This window comes from Otolemur garnettii, unplaced genomic scaffold, assembly GCF_000181295.1.
Source record: "Otolemur garnettii isolate 467f Iridium unplaced genomic scaffold, OtoGar3 scaffold00098, whole genome shotgun sequence".
In the NCBI taxonomy this organism is placed as follows: domain Eukaryota; kingdom Metazoa; phylum Chordata; class Mammalia; order Primates; family Galagidae; genus Otolemur; species Otolemur garnettii.
Genome location: NW_003852493.1, coordinates 363,965 through 389,851, shown reverse-complemented (window position 1 = coordinate 389,851; position 25,887 = coordinate 363,965). Strand labels below are relative to the sequence as shown.

The 25,887-nt window shown below is 40.6% G+C and overlaps 1 protein-coding gene across 4 annotated transcripts in view; it reads right to left on the bottom strand.

Annotated features, from left to right (window-relative positions):
• The window catches only part of FMNL2 (formin like 2), a 323,617-nt gene that overhangs the window by 68,081 nt on the left and 229,649 nt on the right, over nucleotides 1-25,887 (bottom strand). For all 4 annotated transcript variants that reach the window (XM_023516789.1, XM_023516791.1, XM_012808972.2 and 1 more), the window contains exons 5-8: nucleotides 23,267-23,350; nucleotides 19,631-19,783; nucleotides 5,276-5,384; nucleotides 710-786 (exon numbers count right to left, since the gene is read on the bottom strand). In XM_023516789.1, coding sequence (XP_023372557.1) covers nucleotides 710-786; nucleotides 5,276-5,384; nucleotides 19,631-19,783; nucleotides 23,267-23,350 — 423 coding nt within the window. The remainder of the gene's footprint in view (nucleotides 1-709; nucleotides 787-5,275; nucleotides 5,385-19,630; nucleotides 19,784-23,266; nucleotides 23,351-25,887) is intronic.

Here is a 25,887-nt window from a genome sequence, read left to right as displayed (position 1 = left end):
AAAAAAAAAAAAAAAAAAAGAAAAGAAAAGAAAATAACATAAAAAAAAATTTATACACACAAGTATTTTTCTTGTTTGGTAATTAAAGCTACATAAATCAAGGGAGCACATAATGACGTGTAGCCAAACAATGGTGATAGTTTTAGTTAATTTTCTTCAGTGAATGATGTAGCTACATCATTTTCAAGGCCAGGTGCAGTGCTCACATCCGTAATCCAGCACTCTGGGAGGCTGAGGTGTAAGGATTGCCCGAGCTCAGGAGTTTAAACCAGTCTAACCAACAGCAAAATTCCTATTCTCTACAAAACATTGGAAAAATCTGCTGGGCATTGTGGTGTGTGCCTGCTACTCTAACACTCTAGCCTGGCCAACAGAGACCCTGTCTCCAAAAAAAGGCTGTTCTAGCCAAGTCCTAGCAATCTGATCCTCTCCCCCAAATTTAGCACTAAGGATACTGGGAACTAGGCCCCAAAAGAATGAAAGTTTGAGGAGAATAGGGAAGGACTGGAGTTGTCACCAGCTACTCAACTTTGCCCCAAGTAAGGCCATTACTTGGCTCAAAGGAAAAAGTCTACACAACCAAGAAAGTTATAGTCAATCTTATTTCAGAGAGCCACACTTAAAAGTTTCCAAAGTCAAACTCAGCTGAGTGCTGACTAGCTCTCTGCTTTCCCTAGATTTAGACTTACACACAACAAAGGAAGCTTACCTGGGATTCTTATTGTTCAAGCTTAGTGCAATCTCATTGACAGCATGCGGATGAGACATGACCATGTTGAAACCATACTGAAATGAATATGGAAAAAAAGCAGCATTAGGAAATAAGTTAGGAGACTGTCAATGTGGAACAAAATCCTGAAATTTCCACCTGCTGTAACTCAGACCATCATGAATGCATTTATGTTTACAGTATATCAGTGTCAGAACATATTTCTCTATCATAAATTTTAGGAATGCCAGGTATTGTGGTGCATGTCTATAGTCCCACCTACAAGGGAGACCAAGGCAGGAGGATGGCCTGAGCTTGGGAACCTGAGCCCAGCCAGGGCATCATAGCAAGGCACCCATCTCTTAAAAAGAAAATTTCACAGGCTTGGCGCTTGTAGCTCAAGCAGCTAAGGCGCCAGCCACATACACCAGAGCTGGTGGGTTCAAATCTGGCCCGGGCCTGCCAAACAATGATAACTACAACCAAAAATAGCAGGGCACTGTGGTGGGTGCCTGTAGTCCCAGCTACTCAGGAGGCTAAGGCAAGAGAATCACTTAAGCCCAGGAGTTGGAGGTTGCTGTGAGCTGTGACACCAGGGTACTCTACCCAGGGCAGTAGCTTGAGGCTCTGTCTCCAAAAAAAAAAAAGAAAATTTCATAGAATCATACTGTTATCAAAGGACCATATTCCCCTTTTTTATGAATGAACTACATGTTTCTCTTTATTAAAATATTTTAAAATGCTCTAGCCCAGGATTCTCAGTCTTGACTGCTCATTACAATCACCTGGAAGACAAAACCAAAGCACAGATTCTCCAAGATACACCCCAGATTTATTCTTAACCTCAGTAATAAGCTCCTGGCATCTGGATTGTTTTTTGAGACAGTCTCACAATGTTACCTCACCCTCCTATACAACAAAGTAAGGACAACAACAGGCTCAGGAATTGTTCTTAATTCTGCTGAGTTGCAGAAGTATAGGTTACTCTTGAACAACACAGGTCTGAACTGTGGAACTCCCCTTACAGTGGGATTTTATTCCACCTCTGGCACTCCAAAGACAGCAAGACCAACCCTCCCCTTCCTCCTTTGCCTGCTCAACACGAAGGTGATGAGGACGAGGACCTTGTGACAATCTACTTCCACTTAATGAATAATATTTTCTCTTCCTTATAATTTTCTTAATAACATTTTTTCTCTGGCTTACTTTTATTATAAGAATATAGTATATATGATACATACACATATAAAATGTGTGTTAATTGACTTTTATGTCATTGGTGAGTTTCTGGAGAGTCAAATGATATACCCAGATTTATTTACCGCAATGGGGTTGATGCCCCTAATGCCTGTGTTAGGGGTATATTACGTTCTTTCTCCTCCAAACTCACTCTCAGCCCATGGCCATGTTTCCTCTTAAACTGAAAAAATATAAGCAATCAGTAAAAAAATTCCACAAGCTCCCACTACCCCATTAATCCACACTCACAGATCTGTGGCTTCCATCCTCACTGCTTCCTAAAAATGACCCTTCCATGCTCCAATCTAAGGCCAATGCCTCTTATCTTAAATAATAACAACAGAAACCTCTTGATACTACAACCTGCACCCAGATACTGCCTCATTTCTCTGCTATCCTTTACAGCAAAATTCTTCTAAACACTCACAGCCCGATTCCTCTCATCTTTGCTCTTAAATCTACTCCATCAGGCATCTCATCCATAACACTCCAGTGAAACTGTTTTTTTTTTTGCCAAGATCTCCAATGGCCTATCGTTTGCTAAAACCGATGGCCAATTCTCACTCCTCATCTTACATGATTAGCTGCATTTGACACAATTGAACACTCCCTTCTCCTTAAAATATCTCCTTCTCCTGGCTCTACCTCTCTGGTTACCTCTCAGACTCTCTGGCTAGCTATTCCTTCTCTCTCTAACGTTTAAACCAAGAGCCCCAGGATTCATATTTTGGGCCACCTTACTTCCTCATCTACCTCTGTTGAACTCATTTGCCCTCCTGGCTTTCTATACCAGCCACCTGCTAATTACTCCTAAACTGTATAACTCTGGTCCATTCCTCTTCTTGAAATCCACACTGACATATCCAATCATCCACCTAAAATCACTACTTGGATGCCTAATAAACATCTTTAAGTTAAAATCCCCCAAAAGAAACTCCTAATCATCTCCATCAAAGACATAGTATAGTCTTCCCCATCTTAACAGATGGCATTTCCACATTATGGGTGGCCCAGGATAAAAATCTTGATGCCACTCTTCCACTCCTGTCTTCCTCATCTCCAATGCTCTTGCCTTCTCCATCAAAATAGAACCAGCACCCTTGGTTCAGCACCTATAGCTCAGAGGCTAGGGCACCAACCACATACACTGGACCTGGCAGGTTAGCAGGTTCAAACTCAGCCCAGGCCTGCCAAACAACAATGACAACTACAAGAAAAAAAGAGCCAGGTGTTGTGACAGGAGACTATAGTCCCACCTACTTGGGAGGCTAAGGCAAGAGAATTGCTTAAGCCCAAGAGTGAGGTTGCTGTGAGCTGTGACGCCACAGCACTCTACTGAGGGTGACATAGTAAGGCTCTGTCTCAAAAAAAAAAAGAACCAGCACCCAACCATCTCTCCTCTCTACTCCTATAATCCTAGTCCATGCTGCCACCATCTAAATCACTCCCAATAGCCTCTTGAGTGGTCTACCTCTTTTGCCTTTGACCTCCCAAGGTCAATCTTAAATACAGAAGCCAGAGAAGCCAGAGTGATCATGTTAAATTTAAGACTGTAAGATCATGCCCTCAGAGCAATTCAGCAGGTTTCCGTTCACAGTAAGTCAAAGCCCTTTCACTGGCCCACAAAGCCCGGCCTAATTGGGACTCCCTGATACAGCTAACTTCAGCTTCTATGGTCTCCCTCTTCTCCATTCTCATCTGGCCTCCACTTGGCCTCATTTCTGTGTCTCAGACAAACCAGACTTCTACCTGCCTCAAGGACTCTGCCCTTGTCCTTCTGTCTACCTAGAATCTTCTTTCTCTCATACTCCTTCCCTTGTTCCCCCATTCAAGTTGTTTGCTAAATATTATTGTCTCAGGGGTACTTTCCTGGCTGGATGACATAAAACTGCACAGACAGTGTGGGCCTTCCTGTTCATTTCCTGATTACTTTTTTCTATAGTACTTGGTATAGTAACGGTTTCCTGGCACCAAATCTTGACTCTTAATACTTACTAGTTATGTGACTTTAAGCAAATCACTGAACTACTCTGTGTCTCAATTTCTTCATCAGTAAAATGGAGCATAATACTACTGACCTGCTGGGGCTGTCATGAGGTTTACATGACTTAAGAAGTTTCAATGCACTACACCTGTGAGACGTACCATGTAAGGATCTTCATTATATCATCTTTATATATATTCTTTATTATATATGTTGAGCTAAATTTTGAGAATCGCTGACCTAAATTATTCCTTGTAATTACCACAATAAAAATGTTTCATGTTTAATGTTTATTGAAAAGTCTAAGTCCAGACTGAATACATATGGCTATATATCATCTTTATATATATTCTTCATTATATCATCATTATTATCTGGAATTCTATCTATTTTACCCATTATTTGTCATCTGGTATCCCTCCATGGAAAGTTAGTTCCCCTGGGAACTTATATATCTTCAGTGTCTACAACAAGGTCTGTCTGGCAAAGCTCCAAAAATATTAATTGCTTGAGCAAATGAATACATGTCTATTTTTCTTCTTAAATTCAGCACCCTGCATTGAGTTTAAACTCTAACAACAACCCTCTACCTATGTATTTATTTTCCATTTCTACTTGGACCTGCCTGTAGCATCCATATTAACGGAAATCAAATCCTACTTTTATATTTGAATACTACTTTTCTAAACAGAACTCCTATACCCCTGGTTTGCTTATCTAACTATACTCATGACTTTACCAATTCAACCTAAATATTCCAGGCTCTAATCTCCACTGAGCTGTTAGGATTAACCCAACCCCACATGCTATGCTGCTGCTCCCAGTGTTTCTGAAAGTTGGGGCACCTTGCATCACAATCACCTGCCCTTTTAACAACCTTCCAGGTACTTCTTACAATAAATATGAGGAGTCACTGAGTCCAACAGACAATAACTGCAACCTCTTTCCTGTTCGCCACGTAACACTTTGAGGACGACGGGCCTGCCCAGTGCATCTGTCGCTTCTTCCTAGTGTTCTAAAGCTGTGCCATTATTGCCCACAACTAATAGCTTACTTGGTAATTAGTGGTCACAAACATTCACCAAGCAATGCAGACAAGTCTGTCACTAAAGGAGGTAAATGTATTTCCTTTAAATACATCACACATTATAAATATTAATTAAAAGAAGGGCAATGAATTGAACCTTGAGTAATATTATGAATCAAGCCTTTTTTTGTCAATAGAATTTGGTGAATCCTGTCTAGACCACTTATTTCAAATAGAAATAATACAAAGAAACCAAAGAACATGATTTTAACTTAATTTGGATTTTTTTTTTAAAGAACCAGAAGTACCAACATACCTGATAATTCATGATGGCACGTAAACACATGATACAGACGTGTATGTCATCTTTCTTACTCACTAATCTTGAATTTTTCAGGGTTCTTCTCCTTGGCAAAGTATTATATCTACAAACAAAAAAGGAAACTTCTATAAAGTGATAGATTACTTTCTTAGCATTGGCATGTGCACTTAAGAAATGGCCATTATTCTTTCTGTGCACCTAAATAGGGATTGTAAGTCAAAAGTATCACCACCAAACCCACCACTGTGAAGCTATATCTATTTGGATAGACTGCACGTCCCTTAGAATTCTGTGTCCTGGTCATCATTTGTCAGGCCAGGTACAAACACATAATGAAGCTCAACCCCACTCGTGCAGACAATAAATCAGACGGTACGTGAGCATTAGTAACAATCCCCTGTTCCCGATCAGTAGGCCAAGATAGATTTGCAGAGGTGATCTGAGGCAATATGCATGCAAATTGAGGGGGCAACTCGGTGAGGCTGCAACTCATACTAGACCTCCAATATGCCAAGTGAGGGGTGCAACTAAGCTTCTATTAGACCTCCAATCAATTGACCTAACTTTAGCCATGCCTTGTAATTATTCAGGAGTGCCTACTGTGGAATTAGAATATAGGCAAGGTCATGCCTTAGGAACTTTGGTTTCAGCACGTGTGACAGTAGACAAATGCCTCTACACCTGGTCCCTCATCTCAAGCCTAATACAGCAGCTGAAACTTAGATGGAAATATACAAATATTTTAAAGAACTAAGATGCTTCAATGTTAGGATTCACTTAATAGCCCCTACACTGCTGCATCTTCGTTTTCCTTTCTGGAGATTTATCACAGCTTCCAAGTAGTGAATAACCAACAGTGTAACAGGGTGCTTAAGTTACTACCTCAGAACAGAAACACAGAGAAGTCTTCTCTGCAACGTCAAGCCTGAAATAAAAGCAAGATTTCAGAAGCTGTCAGCTACATCCTTCAGAACGTCAATGACGAAATGCTTTACAAAGCAAGCTGTGGCTTTCCTCCTTGGAATAATTAAAAAATGTAAAAGAAGGTTTAAATAAGACTAATATTAAGAGCTTTCAAATGTCCCAAAGGTGCAAGACAGAAGTTATATTGAATTGATAAGTTTGGCTAAAATTGTTCAGCTGAATAGACCTTCTAAATTTCATTTTCTGTTCAAAACTATCAAACAGAAGATAGATGACTTTTTTAAATTCATAGTAAAGTCAATTTGTTAGTGGCTCGGCACCTGTAGCTCAGCAGTTATGGCACCAGCCACATACACTAGGGTTGGCGGTTCGAACCCAGCCCAGGGCCTGCCAAACAACAATGACAACTACAACAAAAAAAATAGCTAGGCATTGTGGTCTCGCCTATAGTCCCAGCTACTTGGGAGGCTGAGGCGAGAGAATCTCTTCCAGTGGTTCTCAACCTTCCTAATGCTGCAATGTATTTTCATTGTTACAAAGGGCTCATGACCCACAGGTTGAGAACCGCTGGCTAAGCCCAAGAGTTTGAGGTTGCTCTGAGCTGTGACACCACGGCACTCTACCCAGGGCAACATAGTGACACTCTGTCTCCAAAAAAAAAAAAAGTCAATTTGCTAGTGAGTCAAATTTTTATAAAGCACTTTAATAAGTCACTTGCCTTCCAGTCTGAGCAAGAACACACCTTGTCTATACCAAAAATAGAAAAAGTAGCTGGCCATCATGGCAGGTGCCTGTAGTCCCAGCTACTCAGGAGGCTGAGGCAAGAGGATCACACAAGCCCAAGAGTTTGAGGTTGTTGTGAGCTATGATGATGCCACAGCACTCTACCCAGGGTGACAGAATGAGACTCTTCCTCAAAAAAAAAAAAAAAAAGAAAAAAAAAGTCACTTGCCTCAAAAACCTGAATATGTAAAAGTTAGTTTGCTAATACCAGTTATGAAGGGTAGGCTTTATTTATTTATTTTTCAGTTTTTGGCTGGGGCTGCTTTGAACCCACCACCTCCAGCATATGGGGCTGGCATCCTACTCCTTTGAGCCACAGGCGCCACCCAGGAGGCTTTATTCAAGGATTTTCTGCTTTATTCAGTTGGAAATAATGTCTCAGTGACAAACACTGACCTCATTCAGTTCTGAATGCAAAAACAAAGCTGAAGTTGAGGAAACAAATTCAAATTTTAGTGTTAGTGCACCCAAATTCAATGTCTGAAATACAACTTTAACATGTGCTGTTTTGCCATAACCCAAGCATGACCATGACTATTAACACACTTCTCAGAGGTCTCAGAGATTGGTGCAACTTCAAACAACCACACAGCCAGTCTGACCCAAGCATGTATGATTCTCCTCTTAGTCTACATCTAAAGTTCTTGGACTTGCTCTACCTTTCTTAACTTATTTTAACTACAGTCTGGAATTTCTTCAGTGAAATCACTTGTTATCTACATGATAGTTTAGTAGAGGGTCTCACTCGGTCACCTAGGCTAGAGCACAGTGACCTGATCACAGCTCACCAAAACTTTCAATTCTTGGGCTCAAGAATCCTCCTGCTTCAGCCTCTCTAATGGCTAGAACTAGTGGCACCCACCACTACCTTCAGCTCACTTTTTAAATCATTCCTGTAGAGATGGGGGTCTCACTGTGTTGCCCAGGCTGGTCTCAATCATGATCCTCCCACCTTGGCCTCCCATAGTGATGGGATTATAGGAATGAGTCACAGTGCCCAGTATATCATTTTAAGTTGAAAGCCATGGCTATACTAGCATAAAAGTCATCTAAGATTAAGTTTAAAATAAGAAAGGAAAAAATGTTACAATGGAATCATTTCCCCTTTGCTAAATTATATTTATATGCAGCAATGATTGCAGAAGATATACTGATCAGTGCAAACTACTGTCTAAGGAAGACAGAAGAGGTTATTCTACACAGTGGCATATTTCTGCATCCCTTCCAAACACATTTTAATTATTCCAGCAAATGGAACAATCCTGCACCATTGTGTTCAAGAGGTATCAAGTAACATAGCACATGCTGTCCCTTTATTTACTGATCCAGTACTTTATCTATATTGTAATGTCTCTAAGAAACCAAAATGCTTTGTAATTTTGTGGAATGCAGAAACAAAAAAAAATAAAATGATATTGTAACTACCAAATATTAACACAAAATGCTTCTATTTGTTATAATAAGCTATTAATCTCAAATACACTTCTCTGGATCACCATTTAAAATATATTTAATATGACATATCACGTGTATACTTATTAATACTTAAGGAGTTTAGAAAATATACAATTGTATTTTTAGAAGTCCATATAAAATAATTTATTTATGATATCCTATGCTCCAAAACAATAGAGCTAAACTTTTTTCTACAATGTACGGTATTTGGTTTAAAAATTATTTTTTCCAATTTTGGGTTTATACAAGAAAGAGTAACAATAAAAGGCAGTATTTGAGTTCCTATGTTTAAAATCATAACATCAAAACCACCACTGGAGCCAACAACAACAACAAAAAAATCACAGCACTGACAGCTGAAGGAGATCCTTGGTGTCATTTACAGCAGCCCTTTTCTTGACACCGATAAGGAAACAGAAGCCCAAACAAAGTTACATCCATGTGTTAAATCAGAGGTGAGTTGAGATCAGGCCCCCTCAGCAAGTCTCCTGACTGTAATTCAGAGCAGTCACTTGATTCATCGATGATCGGCTGGGTTATCATCTGCAGAAGCCACCACTAACAGCTATCTGGGGTTGTCAAATATTTCCATCTTGTCCTCCTGACAGCGTTTTCTGCTTTGGTCCTCGGCAGATGCCATTTCCCACCCTGAAGGTAATTACTTCAGCACGCAGGACTACGGCTCGGTGTGCTGAGAGCAGCAGCGCAGTAGTAGCTCCTGCAGAACACGTGGTAAGTATGGTTCTCCCCACTTACCAAGGAAGGAAGGAATCCATCCGCCTGGTAAGTAAAGGTTTTCTTTTTAAATCTTCAGCTTATATACAACTTTTCAGGATAGTGAGGATCTTTAACAGAAAATTTTGCTCTTTATTTTGGAAAACTCATTCTAAAAGAATTTCCTCTTATTAAATCAATTCACCCTGGTAAATATTAAAATGCCCGCATTTTTAAAGGACTCAGTTTAGAAATCACCTTCAGTCTATAAGACTAGATTTTAGTGACTGTACCATGGATTTTCAGGCACGTTTTATGGTATCTGACAATCTTTGGTTTATTTGCTTTAATTACCATTATTACCTTTTAGGGAACAGGTTTTAAATTCGGCTCTAATGCATGATGTTATTATCTAATACACCCCCCCCAAAATTGACCCTAGAAAACAAGAGAATTAAGACTAACAATGTATTAGCCACTTTACCATAACAAGAACACCTGGACCAGGTGAGCAATCCAGAGGAACAGCCTCGGGTGCTCCTCACCAGCCATAGAAAATCAAACGAATTTCTTGTTTAAGCTCCAGAGTTGGTTACATTAAGCACCAATTGCTTTATGCTAGACTGTGCTAAGTGCAAGGGAAAATGGAGATAAAGATGTGGCTTCTGCCCTTCCAGGCTCCCCACCAGACTCTAGGAAGCAATAGACAAGTATGTAAACAGCCCCTGTATTAAGATGGGCTCTGTCCACATTCCAGCCCCAGCCCGCCCACCCCACTGCACTCAGCCCTGTGATGTAGATTATCACAGGGGAAATGAATTCAGTTATGTGCACACACTCACACAGCACAATATGGGACAGTGATGATAGCTGCCTCTTCTCCTAAGAAAATGCTTTTGCAAAGAATTAAAGTTTCCCTTTAGTCAACCTTTTCTCAATCAAGTCGTTATTTGGCTGAGCTAATATCTGTAGACATCTAAAAGGTGTTTTTACATGGACCTTTAACTTCTGAACTAAATATAAAAGGAATGGACAAATTGTGAGATGAGTATCGTAGCAGCGACATGACAACGAACACAAACGTAAAACGTTACCAACGCGTGTTTAAAATGTCCCTGGTTCTTTGATTTTCTGAATGGTAGAATTACGAGATACTTCCATTCATAGTTTTTGTCTACATTTTAAAATTTTATAGAATCGAGGCACATATTCGCAATTAAAAACAAATTTTAAAAACTCTTCTAGGTGGTCTAGGTCTAAGATCCACCTTAGGGTGGAGGGATAGCCATATACCATGATGCCTGGGCTCTTCTACCTCGCTCAGCCTCCTGCACGCCTCCTGGAAAGCCCTCTTTAGGTGGAAAGCTAGTCCCCATTTACCCTACAAAAGCAAATCTATCTATTTCTGTGATGAGGCAAAACCACACCACACATGAGACAGAAGAACCAGGTATCATAAGAAAAACTCAGCTTTGAAAATCTTACTCCCTGGTATGGCAAATGTCCACCTGAATGTCCATAAGGCTGAATGCTTATGAATTATATATCGTTTCCACAGAAAAAGGATAAGGCTCGCCTATTAGTGCCACAAAACTCTACCAAATGTATGAGTCACACTGATTCACTGAGGTAGGGTTGGAAAAATCACAGGAATAATTTGCCAACAGTTAAAATTCAAAAGGCTCAAATGAAACTGGGTATAACACTGAATAAAGTACATACATAGTCTGCCACATAATCATGAAAACACCAGTAAACTGATTCAATAAATTATCCTTCAAAGGGCAGATAAGGCAACCTGAGTCTGATCCTTGGCCCCAGGCCTGTAACTTCACTTTTGCAAACACTGATCATCCTAGTTTACCTATTTGAATAAACTTTCCACAAAGACCTGAGCTTTACAGAGATTAAGGGGCTGACTCAGTAGAAGGTATGAGTACCTCCAAGGTAAACTAACACCCTTGGCCCGTGTCCTATTACAGAATTACATAAGCTGAAACTGGTTACCATAATATTTTCTTCCTGGAGATATTATGATACCATATAAAACAGAGACTACTTGAGCAGAGCCAACTGGAGAGTGTCCCTCCAATTCACTGTGGCAAATTTTATTTACTTTTGAGAAGAATCTCATTCTGTCGCCCCAGGCTAGAATGCTATGATGTCATAGCTCCTAGCAACCTCAAACTCCCAGGCTCCAGTGATTCTCTTCCCTGAGCCTCTCATGTAGCTGGGACTACAAGTGCCTGCCACAACGCCTGCTATTTTTTTTTTTTTCTATTTTTAGTAGAGAGGATCTCACTCTTGTTTCTGAGTTCCTGAGCTCAAGCAATTCACCAGCTTTGGCCTCCCAGAGATTACAGGTGTGAGCCACCAAGCTCGGCCCATTGTGATAAATTTTAAAAAGCCTCAGTGAGAGGCAGCATCAGTTTCCCCACGGTGTCCCACCGAAACTGAGGCAAATGATCTTTATTTGGTCCTGTGCCATTCAGAATGTCTTGCACGACCCCAGATTCTGTCAACAGCTAATGGTGCAAGTTCCCTTAACTGAGATTTGAAATCAGCTGCAGCAACAATGTACTCCCCTGGGTCCTCTTTTTCTTCACCAGTAGTTTCAAATCTCACTGTACATCATAGCTTAAAGGAGGGTTGGGAGTAGAAGAAGGGAGGAGGGGAAAAGAAAGGGAGGGACAGAAGGAGGAGAAAAGGAGGGAGAGGAAAGGAAAGGAGGTGAAGAGGAGAAAGGGGAGGAGGAAGGGAAGTTAGAGGCAATCTGAACGCATTCCAACTCCATCCTGCCTTCTGCAGAGCCAGACTGCTAGTTTTCATTGTGATCACAGTGATTCGTTTTCAAGGCTACCGTGTAACTGGAGAGGGAGGGAACGAAGACAAGTTAAAATGCCATAAACCCTGCTATTCTTACTGAGACTGTTATTTTTCCTGAGTAGATGGTTCCTCAGATTGCTGCAAAACTTTAATTTCTAGATTTCTGAAAAAGCTTATTCTAACAATTTTTTGCCAGTTTTCTTATCACTTTTATCAATAAGCGCATATTCAGAGGTCCTTCCTCAACCACTGTCACTGGGATCCCATAACAAGACATCAATTTCTCCCCACCCTATTCCTCTATGTCCTGAAGTGTGACAATTCCTCTAACACAAGAACTGAATAATCAGGTCTCTCTGGTGACTCAGGACAGGTTCCCTGAGATATGAAGATCAGAGAGAACTCCCTCAGATTCCAAAGGGGAAAACAAGGACCAGATTATTATGGAGAGATTGTGATTCAATCCCTGGACCCCTGGGGCCGATTATCCACATGCCATCCGGAGAGACGATCTTCTCCCAGGCCAGCAGGCAGAGCTTTGGGTTCCAGATGGCTGGACACAAAAGAGGGGCCGTCCAGAGGCACAAAACAGCCCTGAGTCTAATTTTTAAAGCTCCTGCCATTTGTAGGAAAAATAATGGGAAAGGGATACTTAGGGATTTTTTATAGAAAAACTAATAGCACCAAATTTCTCAGGCCCTCTTTTACATTAGCTTCAAGAATTGCCTATTTTCTTAAGCACTGAGCTATAATAAAACTCTAAATGTTACCCCAAGATTCAAAACTGAGAGCTGCCACTTAGAAACACAAGCTCTTCCATGAATATGGAAAACAGTTCAGAGATTACAAAATTGACTTAACGTAAAACCAAACAGAACTTACTCTAACTACTAATATTAGTTTTATCCATCTCTTAGCATGTATCTGTAGTTCTAGGTAAATGAAATAATAATAAACGAAGTTATAAGTCAATGCCAGTATGAGTGGTAGATATAAGAGAACTAAGTAATTTTTGCCAATATCTGTTAAGAAACCTACACAGAACATTTCCTGTTTAGGACTATGGTAGTAATTGCACCCCTGATGTCACACGAGCGCAGCTGCTGCTACAGAGAAATGCTACAGGCATTTCTTTTCAAAAGCCCTTCAGAATGACAGGGAAATGAGCTCCAACCAAAAAAGCAAAACCTGAATTTTTGACTCAAGAAAAAAGAATGCAAGGCCACCAAAGAAAACCCAAAGAAGTGGCTTTTGTGCATCTTCAGAACAACAGATACACAGGAATTTCTCTGACCAGGTGCATGGTCATGGCCTGAATTACATATAATGGGCAATAGAGCTCTGGTTAGACTCATGTTTCACTGTCCTTGAACTACTGCCTATGGAGGAGGAGGGGAGAAAGGGGAGGGAATGAAAGGTAAGAAGAGGGACCGGGAGGGGAGAGGAAGGGGAAAGAGAGGAAGGGGGGGAGGGAGGGGAAAAGGGAGGAGGAGGGAGAGGGGAGGCTGCATTAATACTGCAGAACCTGGAATTAATGTTTCCTGAACTGACCTAACTAGGCTTCCCCAGAGTCTGGCAAAAAAGTTTTCAAAAGCCTTCTAAGGAGCTTCCATGCCAACATTTGTGAGAATCATTATATCTCAGTCCTAATGGCAACAAGAAAAAGAAAAGGTATATTTTTTCTCTTACAAAATGTATTTTCAAATAGTCTGTCACACTATTCAGATATCAAACTAAGATCTACCTATAAATAAAGAATAATATATACCTATAAAGTAACTGGAACTCCCTTGGAAGCTGACGTAAGGGTTCAACCCAACTGGAACGCAATGCCAACGGAGTATGTCACATACTTTGGCAGAACTGTACCCGTCTTTTATGGTTCCAAGGTCTGGGCTAATAGAACTTTAACCAAGATGTGGGGTTTTAGGTTTCCTCTCTCTTACCCTTCAGACATGACATCACTTGGGCATATTTTTCCTATCAATTAAACTCGTAAAATATATGATGCCTAAAAAAAGGAGCCAAGCATTTTCCTGACTGTCTTTACAGCCAAAAGAAACAGAGCTGAAACAGTCAAATTCAGATAGTTCAAAGGAGAGGTATGGGCAGAGAGAGAGAGGAGTAATCACAATTCTTGCTGAACGTTTAAATCAGGTATTCAATTTTTCTGTCTGTCTGTATTTCCCCTTAGAGGACCAAATAACAGCTAGAACCAAAAGGTCTCAGTATATGCTTTTGGAATGGAATAAGTGAAAGAAACAGGCCACCAACTCAAAATATAAATGGAGAGCCATGACCTAAATGTTCTGACATTCCCTTTGTCCAGATATTTGCTACTGGGTGGCTAATTAAACAGGATCCATCCCTGTGTGAAAAGTGTCCAAGGAAACCATCTTATTCCTGTGACCTTTAAATAGAAATACTTCTTTACTCCAAATTCCCCCATCTTTTAAAAAATGTTCAATAAATCATTACCAGTGAGTTACAACAAGAATTTCATAACCTGGTCTTCAGGACAGTACACAAACTGGCTCTAAACTACTTTCAGCCAGACTCCCGTGTTCACTGTCTCCTACAAGAACCAGGCAGTCTCACCACCTAACCACTACTCAGACCACTCTCCCGACTTCTCCACTGGCCCAGGCATTCCTCAAGTCTCACATCCACACCAAGTCTCACAAATTTCCTTCCTGATTCTATGGTTCACTATAACCTCTAAATTTCCATGTCATTATTGTTGGTTACAGGCATATGGCATTTAGCATATATGCAAGCATACATGTGCATGAGCACAGACATATCTACACGAGTAAGTCCCTTATGAGTCATAAATCAGGTACAAATACATTATTTACTGTATCTTCCTGGATCCTTAGCACTTAGCAAGAAGGTACCTTCACACACTAAGTGCATAATAAATCTTGCCCATGGAGGTGCCACATCACAACCATAGGAACGTGCTGAGTCCTCATCAGTGTTTGCTTCAAACCTAAGTAGTGTAAGTCCAACTTATTTCAAATCGCGCCTCCTTTCACTTACTGTTTTTTCTCACACGAGTTGTTTATCAACTACTACAAGGTCAAATTTCCTCTTAAGGATAATAACAGTAGCCATACTGTTAATCTGGCAACAGTTACTCAAGCCTGTATCCCCAGCTACTGGAGAGGCTGAGGTAGGAGGAGCCCCAGAGCCCAAGAGTTTGAGGGTGCAGTGAGCTATGATTGTGCCGATGCACAATCCGGAGGCTGGGCAACGGAGCAAGACCCCATCTCTTAAAAATAAAAGTAATAAATAAATAGGGCGGTGCCTGTGGCTCCAAGGAATAGGGCACCAGCCCCATATGCCGGAGGTGGCAGGTTCAAACCCAGCCCTGGCCCAAAACTGCAAAATAAATAAATAAATAAATAAAAATAAATTTTAAAATATTTTTAAAACTACTTCTATGAAAAACATTGTCAGGAATGTTTATAAATTAAAATGTATGAACAAGGACCTAAGTTTGAACTCTTCATATCTGCACAAAAATCCACTAAGTGTATATAGGTGGTAATATTCAAAAGAGGACTATCCATGAAATGTCATTTCATTAAAATAATAATCTTAGGAAAAAACAGTGAAATGCTCATTCTAGAGAATAATTTAGGAAGAAATGTTAATAGCAGTTGATCTCCTGAAGGCAACGTGCACATTGGTTTCTTCTTCCGCCCTGTGGTGGAAAAGTCGGCTGGGAAGACCTTCAGGGCCTTTCAAGGTCTGTATCTCCATGACCCTCTCTCCTCCTTAGACAGCTCTGTCTCCATTACAAAGCCGCTGTCCCTGAAATGATGTGTTCTTCTCTCGTTCCCAAACATGCTGATTTTTGACATAACATTGTGTTCACCTCAAGTTCTTTCACTTCACCTCTACCTAAAGGAGCTTATCCTGAGGTCCAACTGTGGCCATCACCCAAAGCCCCAGTTTAAGGCTGTCCCTTCCTCCACACCCTAAGTTAGTACTTTTCTTTAAAAACTCAGAGCATTTATTTACTGCCTGTGTCATTTCTTATTCAAGTCTAATGGCATAGATCTGACCTTCTGAAAAATTAAAATTACTTTCTCTTGCACCTGAAATAATGCAGCCTTTGTCTGCAGAGATCTAATGTGCACATATGTGCCTATAATGCACCATTAAATTCAGTTACATCTACAGCCATGTCGACAGAAACCTATCTTAACTGAAGGCCCTCCAGGCTCTAAGTTTAGGAAATAGTATGAACAAGGTTTCTATGGCATCAGTACCAACAATTTCCCCTCTGGCCAAGGGGAGGGGACAACACATGGCACCAGAGAATCAAATATAACTCAAGGTGTGAGTCATATTATAAAATGCTTTATAATCATTTTTAAATGGTTAAAAAATAAAGTTTTAATACAGGGAGGAGGGTGTGTCTCAATATTAGAATTTTGTTCAAAAATCTTGTATTTTAGAACAGAATCTTTACCCTTTTTTCTTCAATCAAGCCGCATTTATGAAGTGTTTTAAATTTTCTGAAATTTCATTTCTTCTTCCAAGTGTAACCAATCCTGTTAGTCAAGTATTACCTGATAGGATTGCTGTGTCTATGTTATTATTGGGCGATCACGTCGTAGGGACTAAAATCTGCACTGGGATATACTAATTGTTTAAACAAAGCTACCTGAGTAAGTCTTCTTTATAAAGCATAACCTAATATCCTTTTTCTCTTCCCAAAACTCTACCTATGATATTAATAAAATGCAACATACCTTAAAGTTTCAAATTCATAAAATGAAGAATCATAATATAATAACAGAGTGTATCAAAGCTTAAAAGGTAGTGGGCTTTATTCCAGTGCAGTGTGCTGATGCTAGGCCAGGAGGTTATCATCTTATAATATGGACAGCAGTCATGACACCCTGCCACCATGCCCTGTGGGCTCTCCTGGGTGTCATTTTCACCCATGACTTAACGAGATTTTACAGTTTGAAGCCTCATGATGTGTGTGAACTGAAGCTGCTCCAGAGGCAGCTCTGGTGGCATTTGAACTGAAGATGCTCAGGCAGAGAAACCAGCCTGGGAGTGGCGTGAGAGATGAGTGGAACCAGAGAGAGAGGAGACAGCAGGATGAGAGGGACCAAAGTGGTGGAGAAGATGATCAGAAACAAGGTGGCAGAATGAAAGGGGGGGGTGTGACAAAAAGAAAACCAAAAAGTGGAGATAGTGTGGGGGGCAAAGAAAGAAAGGGGAGAGGCAAAGAGGAGGAGAGAGAGGAGAGGAGGAGGAGAAGGAGGTGGGGGAGGAGAGAGGAAAAAATGTAAACAATCTTTGAGTATACAAAAAGCAACAAGTACTAAATGCCTGTACTTCCCATTGCTATTTTTCTAAGTCAAAGATGCTATCCAAGGACCAAAAATGAAAATCTAAGCTTCGGGGAAATAAGTGGCATGAAAGTTACTGTCAGGTTGGCTTTCTTGAGTTACTAGAAACCATAAAGCAGAGTCAAAGGAAATTCAAATGGCCCATTCCTCAGCATGATATTGTTTAAACATAAAACAAGAGAATGTGATATTGGTTTCTTAGTTGATCATCTTCGAGCACACCTGCCAACCAGAAATGTCATACAGTTCTTGTGTTTTTCCAAGAGCATTTCCATTACATCTATTTCCATACTTTTGGTCTTTCCAATTTGAAAAATTTAGCAAGATCTATCTTGAGCCAACTGTGAAGCAGACCACAGGGTGGCCTTTGATGTTTCTGTACCCCGGGCATTCCAGCATACAAGACTATACCCCATCTTGAACTTGGAAGTTTCCCCTATTTTCCTGATTCTGCCACTCTGCTACAAAGAATGTGCTCTCAAGAAATTGTCATCAATACTTAAAAACATAGGCATGATGAATTATTAGTCAGAAGAATAAATACTTTTTAAAGTGGTAGCTGGCCAATATATAATACTTTGTAAGCATCTAATGATGGAAAACCAAATCAAAATGTATTTTGCAAACTAAAACCCTTACATATAAATATAGGTAGAGTACTGCTAAGAATTTCCATTCCAGTACCAAGGTGGTCAGGGAATTCTCCAGGTACAACTGGTCTTCTCTTAACTTCCAAATTGGCCCATAGTGTCCCTTGCTCACAGGTAAAATAGATGCAAATTAGTAGGTTACATAAACTTTTGTCTATTGCAATTATATGAAGTTAGTTGAAATGATGCTATTTTTATTGAGTCAATTTATTCTAACCCCATTAACATTTTTGGCATCTACGAACCAAGAAAATCTGAATGGTTCATTGGTGGTATCATATTCGCACATCAATCCTTCAGCAGAACTAACTTCACTGTAGAGAACTGTCTCACTTTCCATGACCAAAATCCAACTCAAGTAATTAAAAGCAACCATATACCAAAAGTCTGAAAGCCATATATTTGCAGACACATAGATGCTTCTACCATAATCCAATACCCAGTGGTGATCTTTTTTTTCTTGAGACAGTCTTAGTATGTTGCCCTCAGTAGAGTGCTGTGCTATCACAGCTCATAGCAACCTCAAACTCTTGGGCTTAAGAGATTCTATTGCCTCACCCTCCCAAGTACTGGGACTATAGGTGACCGCCACAATGCCTGACTATTTTTTTATTGTAGCTGTCATTGTTGTTTAGCAGGCCAGGGCCGGGTTTGAACCCGCCAGCCCCGGTATATGTGGCCAGCACCCTAACCACTGAGCTATGGGCGCCGAGCCCCCAGTGGTGACCTTAAACACTAGAGAAATAATGTCCCCTTGCCAGATCATGCCTGAAGTATGTGGAATAAATTTTTCAAGTTACAAACAGTAAGAAACATTTGGGAATGGACACCTTATTAATAATACTTTGTATTAAACTGATGGACCACAGAAAGCTTTATAAATTTGCTTTAGATGATATCTCTATCTTGACAGGCAGGAGTTTTGATTTACCCACCAATATATACTTAATTCTAGTGCAGTGCCTAGCAAATTACAGAAGCTCAGAAATATGTTCCAGTGACTGAATGAACAGCCTCAGCAATATTAAACATTACTGGTATAGATGGTCAGCACCAGTCCTGCCTTAGTGTGGTAGTGTTTTAGTCGGGAGAGATTAGAGAGGAAATCCTTAGGAGGAAATAAATGAAAGGTCGGGAACCAAAGCATGCCTAAGCAAAGGATCACTGCTTAAAGGCATTGCATTAATAAAAATGTTCACTACAGCAGTCTGGGCCTGTGACTAAGGAAATACCCCACTCACAGACGGACAAAACGGGGCAGATCCCAATGTACCGCCTTTACCCTGGAAACAGTATCTTTTAATGCATCAAGATGTTAACGTTTCCCCGTTTCAAAACTTATCTGCCAACAAGTCTACCCTGCTGCATCATTTGGCAGCGGAGTTCTCTCTCCTTTCTGTGCTGAATCAAGATTCGGAGTTTCCAGGAAGCTATTTAAAGCTTCAGAGAACTGCCCAAGGGAAGATCCCACCAGGTCCTCAAGAAACTTCCCCGTGGAGACGTTGGAAATGAAAGTGCACGTGTCAAGTCATGTTGCTGCCCTGCCCAGGATCATCCACAGACGCGAGGGACCCTCTGCCCCTGCGCGTCCCCCCCTGGAGTTGACAGCAGGGACTTACCGCAGCGCGGAATGTCTTCCCGATCGGGCGGCACCGCTGCCCACAGGGGAGGGCAGGTTGCTCCCCCTGTGCAGGTCCTCGATGGACCGGCTCCAGGGCTTGGATTTTTCCACCGAACTCTCCACAGTACTTTCCACACTTTCAAAGTCAAAACTAAAACAGAAGAGAAACGCCACTTTAGACTTAGAAATCCACACTCACACACAGGCAGAGACATGAGTTCCTATGATATTTCTGTACCTTACCACCCGAAGTCTTTGCAGACAAAGAAAACTAAGAAAGAAATACAAAAGACTTTCTATGGACTCAGCGTTAGCGTCAAAAGTACACAATGGCACATACCGCACCTGGCAAAAGAATAATGGAAGAAGGAATAGCTGAAATTAAAAAGTGATGTATTATTTGTATTTTGCTTTATGCTACAAGGCTTGCTAACTTACCAGTCGCCAACACTGCTCTGAAGGAAGGGGGGAAAGATCTTACAGCTGTCTTCATTTTGCTTTAACAAGTCAGTATGTTAGGCTCCTACTAATTTATTCCTACCCATCAATTTTCACTGAGCATTTTCTCCTAGTGTGTTGGCAAGTGTACTTTCCAACCATATGTGACACATTACTAGCCAAGCTATGGATTTGCTTTGATTTTGGAATCTCTTCCCAATGTGGTGCTCTTTACAGTAAGATCGTTGTTTCTCTGACACTTTTTTGAGGTTATTACTCATGTTAACCACGTTAGAACACGTGGCAAGTTACGTTGCTCGTTCTCAAATAGCTTTAGGAACAAAGTTTTTATACAGACTTTTGTGTTTCATGCCTTTTCCCCCCCTAAGTCCGTTAACTCTGCTTTCTCCAAAAAAATTATAGTTTCTACCCATAGTCCTGCCCAGCAACACCTGGTCAGACAGACAGTAGAACAACAGAAGGCAGGTATACTTAATCTCTGCTGGAAGATTTCAGAGGATACTACAGAAGAAAACACAATAATATATATTGGAAATAAAAGTATATGACTTTATAAAAGTATGACTGCCAAAAATAAAATATTTCGTTAGACTGTTCCTATGGAAATTGGTGATGCTCTCCACCTATTAAAAAACTAGTCAGATGGACAAAATCAGTGCAGGGCTCTGATCACAGGCAATTTTGTCACAGCTTTGGATATAAGAAGCAATGCTGCACAGAAAGGGGTAGACCAGGGTAACCTAATAAAACCTTCACTAGAGGTGGGTGTAATTACGATTGGAGAATGCAAGGCAAGTGGGCTTCCCCGAACCACTCGGTGCCTCAGTGCCCTTGCCAGGCCCCTCTGCGGCCTTCATGCCATATACCAGGTCAGCGCCCACACGTTCCTCTCAGCCCAGCCCTCCCTCTCACACAACAGGAAAAGGAAACACACATAGGAATGAATGTTTCTACTTTAGGGATGGAGTATGAGCCTGTTGTCTTAAACTATGTCCTTAGATTTCCATGGGCTAGGAAATCATCACAAGCCAAGGAATAGGTTAAAAAAAAAAAGGAAAGAAAGAAAGAGAAAAAAAATTCAGCCCATTAGGTTTTCAGAAAGAAGATAAATTCTATATCTATATTTAGATAGAATTAAAGCAAAGCAAAACCCAAACCAATAAGCAAAGATCATAAAGCAAACTCCTCTTTCCCTCCGCCAAAAAAACCCCTTAGAGGTGTAAGATCAGGAAATCAGACCTCTGATCTTTTGGCTACTGTCTTACTGTATAGCAGTGGTTCTCACCCTTCCTAATGCCTCCTAATGCCACGACCCTTTAATACAGTTCCCCATGTTGTGGTGACCCCCAGCCATAAAATTATTTTAGTTGCTACTTCATAACGGTAATTTTGCTTCTGCTATGAATCATAACGTAAATATCTGATATACAGGATGTATTTTCATTGTTACAAAGGGGTTGCAACCTACAGGTTGAGAACTGCTGCTCTATAGAGTATAAGCACAATCTTTCCCCACTGATCCCAGATGAGGGCACATTTGGGAAAAGCTGGTTTCCAAGCTCTATTATCATGTAGTAAAGGAATCATTAGAGCAAACAGAATATAACATGCTATTCTTACCTATTATTTCTGAAATTTCTAAATCCTCCCTTAATTCCCTAAGTATTACTCCAGATTTTATAATACACAATAGGTAGCAGTATTTGCCTTGTCATGTAATATGAAGTATGAAGGAGATTAGTAGTTTTTGACGTAACGGAGACAGATAAGGTACAGCCATTGGAAGAGCATGCTATGAAAGCTAGAATTGTATTTCAGAGGACAGATTCTCAAGAAAATAAGAACTTGTCTATTGATTTTTCTTAGTCTATTCCATCTACTTACCGCATGTGAAGTATTAAACCTGAAACCTATCTAGGCAGTTTCAGTTAATAGTTTAGTTTCTGCATCTGTGAGAAAGGGATAATTATAGCTCTGGCCTTTCAAATTCTCAGGGAAGAAATGGGGATTATGAGAGGGCATCTGGTTAAGTCTGAGGACTCCGATGGTAGAAAAACAAGTTATGCTTTAAAACATAGTAGAATGTTTTAAAGTAGAAAACAAAGAAGTAGAAAAAACAAGTTATGCTTTAAAAACAAAAGTGGAAGACAACAAACACCACACAGGCCGAAACATAGCCTGGTCCAATTAAAAATACACCATTATTGCCTCAGTCTGTGCGTGTGAGAGTGTGTTTGTGGATATTAGAATGTTTTCTGATTAAGGGAGAAAATACCCAGAAGACAATATTCTATTCAAATGTCCTCTTGACAGTCCTATTGTAAGACATGCCAGAAGCCAAGAAAATGGGAGAGTTTTATGAAATAAAAAAACAAGGTTAAGAAACAAAAACAAACAAACAAAACACCCAAGGTTAGTAAGTTGTTTTTTTTTCTCCTCTTCTTCATTCTTTTTTTTTTTTTTTTTTGTAGAGACAGAGTCTCACTTTTTCACTCTCACAGCAACCTCCAACTCCTGGGCTTAGGTGCTTCTCTTGCCTGAGCCTCCCGAGTAGCTGGGACTACAGGCGCCCACCACAACGTTTTTGTTGTTGTTGCAGTTTGGCTGGGGCTGGGTTGGAACCTGCCACCCTTGGTATATGGGGCTGGCGCCCTACCCACTGAACCACAGGCACCATCCTCTCTTCCCCATTCTTTCTCGCCTCTTCAGCTTGTGGACAGAAATCAAAATGCTACAAATACATGTAAGTGAAAAGGCAGAGCCTCTGTGATCATTGGCCAGCACACACAAAGATACATATATAGGCATCATTTGTAAAAGAAAAAGGGAGTCACTACTCTGCATCAGCCAACAATGTATCACATGCCCCTTTCACTAACTATTAAGGGTATCCTATCACATAGATGAATGTAACTTATACCCTAAATAAAGTACTAAAATAAAAGCTCCTCTGAGGGTGACTTTTACTCATCTGTTTCATTTCCGCCTTAAAGGTACTGCTAATACCACTTATGTGATCCGTTTTTAGTTACCCAAATAGAAACAAACCTCCTTATACTCTACCACGGATCTGCTTCTGGGTTTCTCCCCTCAGTGTAGTGTGTAATTTTACCACTGAGTTGCATCTTCTGGGACCACATAAAATTCAAACGCAAGCAAGCCGAGTTTTACTTACGTTACTGCATACTGTGCAAATGATAGATATTCCACGAGAACATCAAGACCTTTGTTTTCTTCATTCAAAAACTCTCTGACCCATCTGTTCAGGGGAAGAAACAAACAAAAAAAAAGATCATTGGAGAGGTTGATCATATGACCTAAGGTAGAAAGTTTTGTCTCCCCACTGGACACATGCATTGCCCAAAAGGAAACACAGAGGAAAGCCTAGCTTTGTCACACAAAGTAGCAGCTTTTCAGATTTGGTAACTGAGAAAATTATAACATTTAGATATGCAAGAATAAAGACCTCATCCACACATTGCACTGCTCAAGAGACTTAAGATAACCTGTGAGAAACTTTCTAAAACTTAAAAAAAAAAAAAACCAGATACTTGCTAAATGTACTCTCCACCCCAACTAGTCCACAGCCCGATTAAAGGAGACAAAACTGCATGGCAATCAGGCAAACTGGGGATACGGCAACATAACCTCTGAAATCCAGGCAAGATTCCTTATTCAAGCTCAACTGCCTGTTGGCGCACCAAGCTACGGAAACCACTGCACCAGCCAATGGGAGGCCAGTGTTTACCGGCTTCTTGAAATTCAATAGGCATAATGATTTGCTTAATTTTTTCCATGAATGTTAAAACTTTTAAAAAGCTGCAGACACCATATACCATCATCAAGGTTGACACATGACAAGTATTGGGTTTTTTTGAAAAATTCACTTTTAAATATCACCATTTGAATACTACTCAACAGTTCACTAAGAACAATTACACATTTCAATTCTTCATAATAACTCCAATAAAGTAGTCGAACAGAATCTCTACACACTGAAGATAAATATCTTTTTTTTTTCTCTTTGAAAAAGAGTCTCATTCCTTTGCCATGGGCAGAGTGCCATGGCATCATTGTAGCTCACAGCAACCTCAATCTGTTGGGCTCAAGCGATCCTCTTGCTTCAGCCTTGCGAGTAGCTGGGACTACAGGTGCCCACCACAATGCCTGGCTAAAGATAAATATCTTTACCCATTTTTCAGATTTCCTCCACTCATTAATCTTCAAGGAATATGTGGTACCTGATTAAACTTTCCCTAAGCCAACAAATAATAAGCCAACAGGCCATCTATGATTGAAATGACACATTTAAGGTATAATCTGTCAAATATATTCCAGAATGGTTGCTGGTACTATTATAGTGTACTGCAACCTCAAACTCCGGGGCTCAATCTGTCCTTCTGCCTCAGCCTCTCCAGTAGCTGGGATTGCAGGTCCCTGCCACAATGCCTGGCTATTTTTTTCTATTTTTATTTTTATCTATTAAGATAGAGTCTCACTTTGTCATCCTTGGTAAAGAGCCATAGTGTCATAGCTCATAGCAACCTCAAGATCACGGGCTCCAGCAACCCTCCTGCCCCAGCCTCCCAAATAGCTGGCACTATAGGCGCCTTCCACAGTGCCCAGGTAGTTTTTTAGAGAAGGGGTTTCGCTCAGGCTGATCTCGAATTCTTGGCCTCGAGCTATCCTCCCACCTTGGCCTTCCAGAATGTTATGATTGCAGGCATGAGCCACTGCAGCTGGCCCAGCATCTTTGTTTTCAAGAAGAAAATCCTATAGACTCAGGTACCTGTATTTTAAATTTGGTTATTCAGAGGTTTTTGTTAATTTGTTTTTTAGAGACAGGGTTTCACTTTATTGCCTTGACTGTAGTGTAATGGTTCTATCACAGCTCACCGCGGCCTCAAACTCCTGGGCTCAAGGGTCCTCTCACCTTAGCCACCCCACCCCCTTTTAGCAGGGGCTACAGGGACACATCACTAGCTACAGCTAATGTTTCTCGTTCGGGTTTTTTTGTTTTGTTTTGTTTTGGGGGGGGGGTTTGCAGTTTTTGGCTGGGGCTGGGTTTGAACCTGCCACCTCCAGTAGATGGGACCGGCGCCCTACTCCTCTGAGCCACAGGTGCGCTCTCTTGGTTTTTTGGGGGGGTTGTTTGTTTGTTTTAAAGAAATAGGGTCTCATTACTATGTTGTCCAGGCTTGTCTCAAACCCCTGGGCTTAAGTGATCCTTCTGCCTCAACCTCTCAAGCGGCCTCCTGTGCCATGTTATTACAGGTGTGAACCATCATGATCAGATTTTTTCTTTGCTTCCTGTTTTATCTTCACGTTCATTCTTTCTTCTAGTCTTGTCATTCCCATGCCATAAACTCAGGTCTAACATAGTTCCAAGAGGGAACAGAGTGGGAAGAACAGAAAGCTTGCCTTATATCCCCTCAGTGTGTCTCTAGTCAACCACAACATGTATGTCATGAACAGAGCTGTGTGTAAGCATATAAGATTTACTTTAGTTTAAAAGACACCCAGAGTAGCAACACTGGCAAAGAAAATACCACCTTTATTTGTGGTATTTGAAAATATCACCTACCACCTGTAGGTCTAACAAAGTGGCTTTGTTATGACATCTACACAAAACTAATAGGACTGGCTTCTGGTTGAGGCTAAAGTTTCATTTCAAAACAGCCACATACACAATCTCACAGCGTCCACTTCTGGATACTTATTTTGATTTGATTTATTTTAATGATTCTCTATGCTGCTGGGTCTCAGGAGACATTGGTCATTTTTTTTTTTTTTTTT